At 51.8% G+C, this 14280-nt stretch overlaps 1 protein-coding gene across 1 annotated transcript in view; it reads right to left on the bottom strand.

The window, feature by feature from the left end:
• The window catches only part of LOC135918724 (uncharacterized), a 104791-nt gene extending 91235 nt beyond the window's left edge, over window positions 1-13556 (bottom strand). The window contains exon 1 of the mRNA XM_065452377.1: window positions 13203-13556. Coding sequence (XP_065308449.1) covers window positions 13203-13272 — 70 coding nt within the window. The 5' untranslated portion in view covers window positions 13273-13556. The remainder of the gene's footprint in view (window positions 1-13202) is intronic.
• Between the last annotated feature and the right edge of the window lie 724 nt (window positions 13557-14280).

Raw genomic sequence — 14280 nt, 5'->3', positions numbered from 1 at the left:
ACAAGTTTCATGGACGCTCTTAATGCCGTAGAGACTATCATGGATGCTTCAAATTGTGACGATGCTGCATCTATGCAGAAGGGTTGAAATCTGGGCCAGTTGGTACATACTTGAACGAAAAAAAACAGTCAAAAAAATTACCGACGATTACGTTATTTCCTAATGCAAAATTTGAGCGCAGCAAATAAGCTGTTTCACCTTTTCGATAGATTGAGGCAAAGAAATCGAGCAACACATGTGTGCGCTATCACAGAATTTTTTTTTATTTTTCACACGTATTCCTTTAACAAAGACTCCACTAACAGTTCTTGACAGTCATGAAGGAAGCTTTGTGGTCGGAGAAATAGACTGATATATGTTCGACTTGGTACACCAATGCTTGATTCTCAAAGACGAGATCTATACAAGTGCCTCGCGAGGTTGTCACAGCCGTGGGACGCGTTACGAGCGAGAGGAACGGGATGTTCTCCCGCATAAGTGTTAGGAAATTGCTGTTTGTCTTTATGTCAACATTAAAGTCCCTCACTACTAACATCGGTGTGGATCGATGGACGGTTAATGCGAGTTGCAGGAAGTGCACACGACGGCGGCGACGGTAAGCTTCTGCTTCGGCGGCACGCACCTCTGGATTCTGACGGCGATGGCGCTGGGCCTCTGCTCTGGCAGCTCGTTTAGCAGCAGCAGCAGCAGACGGAGGACTTCCATCGGTCGTCTCGCTCATGGCTCAGAAAGAACTGGCAGATAATTTCGCAGTGGCGAACGGCAGCGGCAATTTCGGCTCGGGCGGTGCACATATACAGATCCGCCGCCACCGATCTGGCTCTCTGATTGCCACCGCACAGGGCGAACGGCAGCGGCAATTTCGGCTCGGGCGGTGCACATATACAGATCCGCCGCCACCGATCTGGCTCTCTGATTGCCACCGCACAGGGGTTGCATTGGAGGAGGAGCGAAGAAAGGAATTAAGTTCGAGCCGGCGCTTTGACAACCGGAGACTCGCAGGAAGAGGGGGGAGGGGGGTGGCGTGTACACCCAGCGGCAAACGATGGGGGCAGAAGCGCGCGCAGCAAGCGGACAACACGATAAAGGGAGGAGGGAAGAGATAGCAGCGACTGACTGATGCCGCTGACGCCGATAGTGAGTCAACCCCAGCTGCGGAGTTGGTTTCAGGGACAACGCCGCCGATGCCGACACAAACAATATGATACCCTCGCTTCCGCAGCGCTAAGAACCAGGTCTAGCCGTGGGAAGGTGGTCACGTATTCGTCGACGTGCCAGGGGGGGGGGGGGGGGACCCTTTCCTCCTCTTTCTGCATGGCGGCGACGGTGTTCTATGCAGTCACGTTATCTTGACTCTCTAGCGGCGTCAGCGGCATCCAGCGGTATCAGTCGGTCGCTGCTAGAGCTGGGGGGATGAAAGGGGGGCGGAGCTGGTTACGAGGCCGACGACAACGCCGACGACGACGCGAAACCCAGGAACGGACGCCAAAGAGCTGCGCTCTAAAACACAAAGGACAAGAGGAGAGGTTCACACCACAACGACTGGTGAACCTCTCCTCTTGTCCTTTGTGTTTTTGACTGGTTCTTTCTTTCTACATCTATGAATAGTACGGAACGCTACAAATTCAACAGAAGAAAGCGCCGTGCTGAAGAAACGCTGGAACAGAGAGTAGAGCGGCTTGCTAAAAGAAGAGTGCAGTATGCAGCCAAGAAGGGAGAACGCAACGAGGCGAGACGAAAGCAGAGAGCCCAAGAGAAGGAGGAGCGCTTGAATAAGAATCGCGTGAAGTCTCTCATCACGGCCGAACCAGACGGTGACATTTTGGTCCAGCGACGTGAAGAACATGAGAGAAGAGTTGGAGAGTTCGAGTCTGCTACTCGTGAATTCCACAAACGCTTTACGAACAATCCCTTTGGTTACGATTGTTTTGTGTGTGGCCGCTTGTGGCATAAGGACAAACTTACTTTGGTAAGTGACCTCATGTTTCCTACCTTGCGAAAGGTGCGAAAGTTTAGATCTAGTCATGTATAGGCATTCCGACGACTATGTCCTCACCAATGTACAGACCAAAAGCCATTACTTCACGGATCACGAAAGCGTATTCATAGGATTAAATGAAGCAACATCACACTAATACCATGTTGTGTCCAGTGTGAATCCATGTATAGCCATGCATAACATAGATAAGTCATAGGTGTACCAAGGATATCAATAGCAGAAACCAAGCAAAACAATGTATAGCCATAGGTTTAACAAAGGGCAACCATGTCCACACCATCAGCCGAACCAAGGCGCAGCCAAGGGTATTGCTTTCGCAATCTTCCAGGCTTAACCAAGCCTTCAGCCAATTTTTTTATTTGGTGCGCACTCGGCCGGCCGCTGCTAGCTGCGCAGATGGAGCAGCCTCCGTGGCTGCTCAGTTTCTCTGCCTGTATCTCTGGTCGCATTTTTCTCTGGATGCTTGTTACGCTTCGGTCGTTGCCTGCAAGGCATGTATTCTGCACTTTGGGCGAGTTGTGGAAGGTGCACAAACCAACGTCAGTGCATTAAGGCTACAGGTATACATAGGCCGAAGTAAACAGACCGTTGTTAGCAATAAGAAGCGATATGTATTCGTCACATTTTTTCACCGAGGCCTTTCCCGTGTGTACTTTGCCCTGTTATGCGAGCATTATTGATTTGCATTGTAGCTGGATCAGTCGCACCTTACGCATGGGGGTTCACATGCACGCGATTGATCGCACTGCGGGAGCGGAGTCATCGTTGCAGGCCAAACGCGGTGGAGCTTGTAGCGGCAGCAGCATCGGCGTCGCACGAGGGATGACGTAGACGCTCGCGTCTACACGAGGCACGAGCGGCAGGCACGCTCCGGCGCGGGCTAGCGTTCCGAAGGATTAATTAAAAAGAATGCTACGCTAAGCGATCGAGTGTTGGTTCTTCCTCTCCTGCGAGAGCCCGACATTACCGGTCTACGAGGTCGCTCGTCGCCACAGTTTGGTGACTCCGGACGTGATAATACCATACGCTCCTGTGGTAGAGACGACCATGGACCAGACCGACGCTACGAGTGCTCAAGGCCAGAACCCTTCCGAGGAACGCGGTGAGCCCTCCTGTTCCGTCATCGCTGTCCGCCTCCCATAGTACTGGGACCAGCATCCTTCGGCGTGGTTTCTTCAGGCCGAAGCGCAATATCAAGTCGCTGGTATCCGCTCTCAAGCCTCGAAGTTCCATTACGCCGTCGCAGCGCTCTCGCCCGCCGCCATTGACGAGGTAGCAGATTTGTTGAACTCCCCATTGTCTGCCGCCGCCTACGACGATCTCAAGGCAGCACTGCTACAGCGCACAGCAGCTTCGCAGCGTTCTCGCATCCAGCAGCTTCTGTCCGCTTAAGAACTCGGCGACCGACGCCCTAGTCAACTTCTTCGCCGAATGAGCCAGCTGCTCGGAAACAACGCGAGATCCATCGACGACACGCTGTTGCGCGAACTGTTTTTGCAACGACTTCCGGCTAACGTGCAGATGGTCCTGGCGACAGCCTCTACCATGGACCTTACCGGACTTGCCGCTTTGGCCGACAAAGTCATGGAAGTAGCCACCCCAACCATCGCAGCCACGTCACCGTCTCCCGGTGACAATACAACCACTCCGCAAACTCTTCCCTGCTCTTCCGCAGCGCAATCTCCGCTCGACTCCTTGTGTGAGCGCCTGGAAGGCATCATCTGTGGAGCGGAACATCGCCGTGCGTCTCGTCGCCCACGCAGCCGTAGTTCCAGAAGATCAAGACGCACGGGCACCCAAAATGAAACCTCAACTACAGCGCCTGGCGTTTGCTACTACCACCGCCGTTTTGGAAACGACGCTCGTCACTGTCGGCGTCCCTGCGCTTGGCAGGGAAACAGGCCGGCCGACCTCTAACGGCGACGAGTGGTCCGGCCCAACACACAAGTCGCCTTTTCTACGTGACGGACAGAGTTACGGGAGAACGATTCTTAGTCGACACAGGTGCTGACGTCAGCATTCTACCCACCCAGCACTCCGGCCGAAAAGCGACACCTGTGTCGTTTTTGCAAGCCGTCAACGGCACCAGGATTCCAGTTTTCTCGTCACGCTCCGTCATGCTAAACCTTGGCCTTCGACGAGCGTTCCGGTGGATTTTCCTGGTTGGAGACGTCCGTCATGCAGTCATTGGAGCAGACTTCTTGCATAACTACGGACTCCTTGTGGACATCCAACGACGCCGTCTCATCGACTCCGTCACCCAGCTATCCGTTCCCGGCGTCCCATCATCATGCACATCGCCCATAGCGCCTATTTCTGCCATGTTGGACGAACCTTTCGCCGCGCTCCTACGCGAGTTTCCCACTTTGACGCGCCTGCCGGACTGGACGCAACCGGTGCAACATGACGTGTGCCATCACATCGTCGCCTCCGGCCCACCGGTCTATTTCCGACCCCGGCGTTTGTCCCCGGAGAAACTCAAGATCGCTCGCGCGGAGTTCGAACACATGCTGCAACTTGGCATCATCCGCCCTTCCTCTAGTAACTGGGCATCACGGCTTCACATGGTGCCTAAGAAGACGGGAGACTGGCGCCCATGCGGTGATTACCGGTCAATAAGTCACAGTTCCTGATCGCTACCCTCTACCGAACATTCAGGACTTCACGATAGCGTTGCACGGTGCGACGATCTTTTCTAAGATCGATCTCGTTCGCACCTACCATCAACTACCGGTCGCTGAAGAAGACATTCCCAAGACCGCCATCACCACACCCTTCGGTCTTTTCGAATTTCTCCGCATGCCTTTCGGTTTACGGAACGCGGGCCAATCCTTTCAGCGTTTCATCGATTCCGTCACCCGAGGCTTGCCTTTCGTTTTCGCATACATTGACGACCTTCTCGTCGCAAGCTCTTCGGCAGAAGAACATCTTCACCGTTTGCGGTTGTTGTTTTCACGCCTTGCCAGTAAAGGAATTGTCATCAACGCCGCCAAGAGTGAATTCGGTCAACCCGAACTCGAGTTCCTCGGTCATATCGTCGACGCTAACTGCATTCGACCTCTGCCGTCTAAGATTCGCGTCATCGAAAACCTTCCCCGACCGACCACACTCACCAAGCTTCGCCAATTTCTCGGATTTGTCAATTTCTACCGCCGATTCATTCCCGAGTGCGCACGACTTATGGCTCCGCTAGACGCTCTCCTGGTAAACAAACGCAAACAAGTGCTTCAGTGGACTGAAGATGCCACCGACGCTTTCACAAGAGTTAAGTCTGCCCTCGTCGACGCCACGCTGCTTAGACACCCAAAGCCAGACGCACCCACTGCCACCATGACCGACGCTTCAAACACCGCCATTGGTGCCGTTCTGCAGCAATCCATCGACAATGCGTGGCATCCACTCGCTTTTTTCTCCAAGAAACTGAAGCCTGCGCAGTCCCGCTACAGCGTGTTCGGCCGTGAATTACTAGCTGTTTACCTGGCTATCAAGTATTTTCGCCATTTCCTCGAAGGCCGTGCATTCAATGTGTTGACGGACCACAAGCCCCTTGTGCACGCAACGAATCGTTCGGCGTCCTGTTACTCGCCCCGCGAGATTCGACACCTTTCCTACATCTCCAAGTTTACAACAACGTTCCGCCACATCAAGGGCACCGACAACGTTCCAGCCGACGTTCTGAGTCGTGTCAATGTCGTTTCCACGTTGACATCGGAACCTTTCATCATCGAGGCCGACTTACTCGCCAGTCAACAGCGTGACGACACTGAACTTCGTACACTCCAGAATTCGTCAACGTCCCTGAAATTGGAAGACGTCGTTGTGAGCCCAGATGGTACGTCCATCGTCTGCGACACTTCTAACGATAAACCCAGACCATACATTCCGGCATCCCTTCGCAGACGTCTATTCGAAACCGTGCACAACCTGTCGCACCCTGGCATACGCGCGACACAGAAGCTCCTTTCCAGTCGTTTCGTTTGGCCTCGGCTAAACGCGCATGTTCGCGATTGGGTTCGCTGCTGTTTGTCGTGTCAACGTTCGAAGATCCAGCGTCACCCCATTCCGCCTGCCAAGACTTTTTTTCCACCGGATGCTCGTTTTGACACCGTACACCTGGACCTCGTCGGCCCTCTCCCACCTTCGAAAGGTTACTGCTACATACTGACATGCATCGACTGTTATACACGGTGGCCAGAAGCTACACCTATATCTGACATCTCAGCGCGCACTGTTGCTGCAGCTTTCGTGTCTACGTGGATCGCAAGGTTCGGCTGCCCATCCACTGTAATCACAGATCGCGGTCGGCAGTTTGACTCGGCACTTTTCAACGAGCTACTCAAACTACTCGGAACGACACGTTTTTGCACAACTGCTTACCACCCGCAGTCCAATGGACTAGTTGAACGTTTTCACCGGCATCTCAAGGCCTCCCTCACGGCACATGAATCACCGGAGAAGTGAGCCCTGCATTTGCCCCTCGTCTTACTTGGCATCAGAGCCGCACTCAAGAGCGACCTAGGTTGCTCCTGTGCTGAACTAGTTTAATTACGGCACTCACCTCCCAAACGCCTATGCCATCACCTGCCGACTACGCTGCCGAACTGCAAGCTTTCTTCAGCCAGATGCGCCCCGTGCCTACACGTTCACAAGAAGCAAGGTCCCCGTACGTTTCTCCCGCACTCAGCTCTGCTACCCACGTTTTCGTGCGTAACTGTGCCGTGCGGAAGCCTTTGCAACCACACTACTCCGGGCCATATTCTGTTCTACAGGGTCGTCCGACGACGTTTGTTCTCAATATCAACGGCCGATCAGACACAATTGCCCTGGAACGTCTCAAACCCGCCTACATCGAAGCACCCGCGCCATCAGCTCCACCAGTATGCGACGCGACCCTGCTGCATCCTTCGCCGCCGCCTGCGCACGTGACACCCAAGACCAACGCCAAGACACGCCGCGTCACGTGGACTTTCCATCGTTCGTCGAACTTTCCTCCTCTCTAGGGGGGGGGGGGGGGGAGCCCTCTGTAGCGGCAGCAGCATCGGCGTCGCACGAGGGATGACGTAGACGCTCGCGTCTACACGAGGCACGAGCGGCAGGCACGCTCCGGCACGGGCTAGCGTTCCGAAGGATTAATTAAAAAGAATGCTACGCTAAGCGATCGAGTGTTGGTTCTTCCTCTCCTGCGAGAGACCGACATTACCGGTCTACGAGGTCGCTCGTCGCCACAAGCTTATTGCCTCATGACGCTGACTCCCGCAAGAAGCGGTGAGTTGCATTTGCTACGTATACGTGCTATGCTGTCCTCTCGTGAAACGCGGTGTGTTGTCAATTTATCTGCTCCCAAGAAAAGCAGCAGCTATTGCAAACAGCGCTTGTTCCAGCTTTTGGCGTTTGAGTCAGATATACGGCTGGGTCATGCAGTCTCCGCTATGTTCCCAAGCACTGGCCCTGCTTCGAACACGAACAAGCGGTAGGTCATCGGACGCATACGATCTTATTACGAAAAATTTTGGGGTTTAACGTGCGAAGACCACAATCTCATTATGAGTGACGCCGCAGTAGAGAGTACTCCGGAATAATTTGGGCCACCAGCAGTACTTTAACGTGCACGTAAATGTAAGTACACAGCTGCTTTCGCATTTCGCCCCCGTCGAAATGCGGCCGCCGTGGTCGGGATTCGATCTCGCGATCTCGTGCTTAGCAGCCCAACACCATAGCCACTAAGCAACACGGCAGGTAAAACATAACATGTATCGGCGAACGAAAGAGAACGGTGCACTCCAACTCAAACTTTGCTTTATCCCTCACACGAGAACTTACCAGCTTACAAAACAGTTTTTAGCCTCCCTTTATAAGTGAAGGATATTCGTGCTTAGCTTCTGAAATTTCAACAGATATTATACTATGCAATTTACTGCAAAGCGAATCGCAGCTCACACTTGCCACAAAAGCAGTGAGCAGTGTAACAACGCCGCGCACCTTTCGGAGAGGCCTGCAAACATTTGCCTTCAATTTCCGACGCGCTGGGGCTCTTGCATTGCCCAGGGGGCGCTGCGAGAAAGGTGCCATTTTCTCTATGAAGGTGCTAAAAAGCGCCCTCGGTCCTAAAATGGGTCGTACCAACCTCGGTCGTCTGCTTCGGAAACCACGTTTACAATATAGACCCGCCACTTTCGGTTGTGTTGTAGCACGGCCTGCTGCGTATATCGGGCGCCGAAGATTTTTTCAGGGGTGGCACGCTGCGTATAGGCAAAAAATTATGCAGTGCCGAATACGTGTACGCCGTTCAAGAATTAGGCGGCGAAGTTTTCGCACGGTGTCAATCGCAAGTGAAGCGAGTCGCGTACGAAGTGGAACTACAGGTAAGGTTTGCACGCTAGCTGCTATATTCAGGCTCACAAACGCGAGGAAATGCGTGCTATAAATGAATCCACAGCAGCGATAAGCAGACATCATGTGTACGGAACTGCTCGAGCACACGACGGTACGCGCCGCGATGTACGAACTGCTCGAGCGCACGATCGTATGCGCCGCGACGGCAGCGGTCTTTCGACATGCCGCCAAACGGCGGGCCTCCTGCAATCTTTGTTGACTGCATGCCGCTAAACTGATGCAATGGATATGAGCTCGCACGTACGTGCGAATCGCGCTGTAGCGCGAGCTTTATGTAGCTTTTAATGACAGCGCTCGAACATCGATGTGCTGCAATCAATACTGCCTTGCTGCGCTGCCTCAACGTGCTGGCTTGAGATCAAGGATGAGCGCATTTGACTCTCTTAACCTGTGCTGCTCGTAGTGGAGTAGTGAATTGTCATCGAATGAGCCCTACCATTTGTGCTCATTTGCACACACTTCATCACTTCGCATCGGTCCAATTGTTAACTGTCGCTGTGGCCGGGTCTCGAATCGTGAATTACCAGCCATGCCTGCTGCTATGTCGGTCTGCTGTCGGCACTGTAGGCGCAAAAGACCGAAATTTCGAAAGCAGATAATCAAGCAAGCTTCAAGACAGGCGAAGCAGTCAGCATGGCATGAAGTTTCGCTTACTCAGCGCGACGAACTACAGCTATGCAGCGCGCCCGACGCTCCACTTCGTGAGGCCTTGAAGGAAAACGGTAGAATCTGATGTTGGGATTCAGGCCTTCTTGTTCATGGCAGCCCACGACGCAGAAGTAATGACGGTGACGCCTTTTCGAGGCTGGGCTAGGTCTCTCCGGATCGGCATCACGGATTCCTTCTGCTCCCAGCATTACGTCGCACGGCACACGGAGAGTCCGTTTTCGTTAAACTATAGGCTGCGGCGAGCTCGCAGCGTGGTCTGTAAGTAGTGACGAGCCTTTTCGCACTCGCAACAGGGCATAAAAAAGTGCGAATCGACGCAAAATTCGGCCTAGAAACGTGCTTCGCCGCAGCCAGGGCTCAATACGACCCAAGCAGGTACGACCACAGATGTCGTTTCCCGCGCCGCCACCAGGCGCCGCTACTATACCTCAAACTCCAGCTCAAGACGCCCCTTGGGAGGCCGTCTCACTGATGCGGCTCGCCGAACGGACACGCATAGCGCAACACCGCGATTCGATGCCACAATCCACAAACTTGAGCGCGGCATTAAGCGAAAGTGCCGCGGTGGTAGCCATGTTTTCGTTCAAGAGCTTCAAATTATTTCGAATGTGTATCGAAAAAAAAAAATCAACCGGGGGTACTAAAACCTACCGCGTGCTCTGACGTTTTTATCACGTGTGGGCCGTCACAACAGATTCAATCGCGTTGCGACATGCTCCCTCCTATTATTTCCTTCCTCCACGCATCCTAGCTTATGAAGCAGAAGACGGCTTGTACGCGGCAGACGACGGACGCGAAAAGCGTTTTCGATGGAGTAATCGTAGGCTTTGAGCTAGCTGCTTTATTTTTTACTGAGGAGGAAAACTGTTTTGCTTTACCAACAACGTTAGGATCGAGTGGCTTCAGTTAAGTTTCTTAGGCGAAACGTAAAGTTTGCATCACGTTACGAAAGCAAAACGGGGCCATCAGTGCCATTTTGTACGCGTCGCGTCTACGTTACGCCTCGAAGAAAATGGCGGACTGTCCAGAATAGAGCCCCTGATAAACGTAAGTTCATGGTGATTTCAAACAAGAAAAAAAGTGTCAAGTTCGGCACTGAAGTAGCGCCGATGTATGTTCTAAAGAAGTGCTTGGCCACGAGGACAGAGCGCCCGTGGAAATAGCAGTGAAAGAGAGAGCAACCGCTCAGCAGCGGAAAGCACTGCTCATCGGTGTCCCGTGGGACTACTGAAGCGTCGGTGTCATTAGCCATAACACAACCGATAAAAGAATGGTCTGGAGCAGCTTCTTTTGGTTTTAAGTTCATCGCAACCGACACGAAAGATTAAAAAAAAAATGGAAGGCGATTCAACCCACAGTTGAGGTCGATGAAATACGAAGTCTTCCTAGATGAGTTTTTAGACTGCACTATCTTCGGGATCGATCAGCTTGCATTTTCAGACAGCAACATTTTAGGAATCGGCCCACATTTTGACTTATGATGACCTGTTAATTAATTTTAAATAATTTCCGGGGTTTCGCATGTCAAAACTACGATCTGATTATGAGGCATGCCGTTGTAGAGGAAAAGCGTCCGTGGCGTATAATGGTTACGGTGTCATGCTTCTGTGCTAGAGGTCCTCTGTTGGAATGCGGCCGTCGGACACATTGATTGATTTATTAAGGCGAAAGCCTTTGAAGGCTAATGGGACGCAAATTTGACCATCCGGCGTTATGGCAGCACCATTCAATGACACCCAAATTGGGGGTCGAACCCTCAACCTTTGGTGGGAGTCGAACCGTGGCCCCGACCTATGGTGCTAATTTGAATTAAGGCACAGTTCATTAATGGCGTTTTTCACTGGTCGATTCGGAGCAGGATTTCTTGCTCCGCGGCAACGAATCCGAATTTCACTGGTCGATCTGGAGCGGGTTCGCGCGCTCCACTGGTCGTTTCGGATCAACTCGCTCTGCACCGGATCGCTCTCACTTGCTCCGCCGCCGAGGCGCGGATTCGGGCGGAAATAGCTCGAGTCACTTCCGTCTTCAAGCGAAATCGGTACCCGGTTGGTACGCACAACATTGTGTTGCTTCGCAAAATGGCTGCGTTCGTTGCTGCTGCAGAGCTCGCGTTTAGCGATGAGAGCTCGGACGACAGCGATTACGAAGTGACGCAGGTGCTGCACGAAGACTTCTATGCACGTTGTCCATGCACAATCCTTGCGGGCGCGACATGGAAATGACGGACTGTGCGACTGCCACGGTCAAATTACACACGGGGGACGGCGAGTTTCGTTGCCGTGGAAACGTACAGAACGGAAGTAGGGACGGTTTTCGGAACCGGTTCGCGCGACGTGTACGCAGACTTCCTGTGTGATCCGCCGCGGAGCATTTTTGCGCTCCGCTGGCCGATTCGGATTGTGAAACCCGAGCGCTCGCTCGAGGATTTCGGCGGCCGCTCCAGATCGACCAGTGAAAAACGCCATAAGATATAGTTAGTTAAAGCACTCGAACCCGCGACATTTGGCGGGAGAAAACAAGTAACAGGAAGTAACAATGCGTTAAAAAAAATGTCAAGTAATGTAATGGATGTCTCGCGAGCGCGCCGGCTTTCGCCTTCATCCTCGTTAGCGTATATGCTAAAGTGACTGTCAACTTTTTATTTTAAAGAGCTGGCAGTTTCGCCCGAAGGGCGACGCATTGACAGCGATAGCAGGGTTCAGCGTTGCGCTTGGACTACTCGCAAAATGCTCAAAGTAAACGCGGGTGCGACATCTTGGCGCGACGCAGCATGTATGGCAACACCTGCTAGATTAGAAAGAACAGCGCCTTGACTTGCACGCGGAGAGAATTCTTCAGGGTGTTCTATTCCTCTTATTGCTAATCCTTTTGTTGGCGCAATGGTTAGAGTATGTACTGAAGGTACCGTGATGGAATCCGACCAGCGTACATTTTTATTTATGTTTATTTATTTCACTTCAGACATATATACGTATATATATCCCGAAGAGCATGGCGACTGGCAGACAAAGGGGCACATGTGCAGTAGAACATCTTTGCCCACATTTTTAGGTTGCACTATCTGCGAGATCAGTCCACGAAAAAGGCTAGAAACATACCCGATACGGAAAAGTGGTGGTAACTCGCTAAGAAAGATTTTGTCTTTAAAAAGTCAAACAAGCATTGTTTCGGACAGCAGTGGAACTGGTTATTTATATTATGGAAGTGCTGTTTCTATATATCACGCTGAAAAAAAAAGTTATTAAATTAAAAAAGAAAAGTTCGTCGATGTTATTTTGTTCGTCCTTTCCTGTAGAGTGGGTGCGAAGCTGTGGCGGGGAAAACATTGTAACGGGCAGAAATCCTGGCTGTAATTCGGTTTTGACACGCAGGTACATACACCTGCGTGTTAAAACTGCTAATAAAGGCTTTCCAACAGCAATATTGTCAGCGCGATGAGCCAGTATGCTGAAATTTGAAGACAATGACTTTTGTATAGGCTGCTGCTATTAGTTTTTCGCTTTCTGTGCGTAGGTATTCGATATTTTTCAGTTTGACACTATTAAGACAACATAAGCTCTTGATTCAGTTTCTTAAATGCTTCACATACGCATTCACCTGCTGCTTCGCGCCAAAGCCATAACGATAATTATCGTAGTATTTGCGCCTAAGCATCTGCTCTTTCTCAGTTTATTATGGCATCGCACATACCCGGCAAGCTTGAAATGCTCGTAGAACAGACGGAACACCCTTCACATTGAACACTTTGAAGTAGACTAAGTATCTAAGGACGGACACCATACATGTATTACCCGAGCAGTAAACCATTAAACAGTGCTTCACTGTCACTTAAACAACATGCACGGTAGCGTTTATTTTTGCTTATGCGGTGAGAGTTTCTTTGATAATCTTTAATTGTACGGGTTTGAAATTGTTTTGAAGCAGAGACCGACGGCTGCCACTTAAGGTACCGCATTTCTCAAGGCATGCATACTCGTCCTGTAATGCCGTACGGAATTTCTCATGAAGAAAAATCGCACAGCATAGCAGATCACAAAGAACTATTGCGCCATAACGAAGGTTCAACCAGTGAAACCAGCAAGGGATCTCTATAAGCTGCTAAGAACTATACATGCGCTCGGCAGAGAGGCATACAACTTACTTTGCGCGCGGACAACCGTAGAAGTGGCCACCAGAAGACAGGCGGAGACCAGAAGACAGGCCCGTCCCATGTCCCGACAAGGACTGATGGGTGACCAGTGGCATAGGGAACGCTTTTCCAGCACTCTTCCCTTTCTGACCTTTTCCACTTCCGTCGAAAGGCCGCGCCTTAATTACAGCCCTAGCAATCACGCCGTACGTGCGCAGACGACACAGAACAGTGGGCGAGGCAGGGTATCGCAGACGGCACAGTGCCGCCAGAAGAAAAATAAAGGGGAGAAAAAGAACAGGAAATCACACTGCAGGCAGAATCCTCGAGGGACCTCTGACAACAGGGTGGAGTTCTTGGACGTGACCGAGCTCCGACGCGTTGTGTCACACTGGCCACCGCGAGCACAGCTGGCGAGAGCGAGACTCGCGGCCCAATCGCAGGGCTCCCTCGCGTGACGTCACGTGGGCGAGCGCGAAGGCAGCTCATCTAAGAGCGCATCGGCTCACTCTTTCTGGTTTCGTTTTGAGTCCGTGCTCTAGGGAAACACAGATCCGACAGCAAAAGAGGGAGACATTTTTTGTCTGTTTGAAGTGCGCTCGTGACTCAACTGGGTTACTGCGCGTGTCCTCGTTTCATGCTCTCTCTGTAGTCGTCCGTTCGCGCAGTTAAAAGATGTTTGCTAAGATGCACCAGTTCGCCCAACAAGTTCTAGACCATTGCGTCATGGCTGTTCGAGCTACCTAGAACGTGGGTAGCAGCGCAAGAAGTAGGAAAAGAAAGAAATCAAGCATCATCAACTGACTCGCAAATACAGAACAAAACCAAAAGGTGGTACGTCTATTTATTGCTTGTAAGTACAGGGCAGCGTTTCAGGCAGCTACAATGCACGAAAAAAAAAAGAAGAAAAGAACGCGAAAACAAACAAACTGAAGACAGCAAGTAAAGCGCAGGGATCACCCGCCTGTCTAGCTTAAATGTAGAGGCGCGGGTGAATGCGGTCCTACGGCGACACGGCATGGAGTCAAACGGACCACGCGAGAGACGCAGTACCACGACCGTCAATCTTCTTCCGCCCAGTGCCATTTTT

Source organism: Dermacentor albipictus, unplaced genomic scaffold, assembly GCF_038994185.2.
Source record: "Dermacentor albipictus isolate Rhodes 1998 colony unplaced genomic scaffold, USDA_Dalb.pri_finalv2 scaffold_21, whole genome shotgun sequence".
Taxonomy (NCBI): domain Eukaryota; kingdom Metazoa; phylum Arthropoda; class Arachnida; order Ixodida; family Ixodidae; genus Dermacentor; species Dermacentor albipictus.
This window is presented reverse-complemented; position numbering and strand designations above follow the sequence as displayed.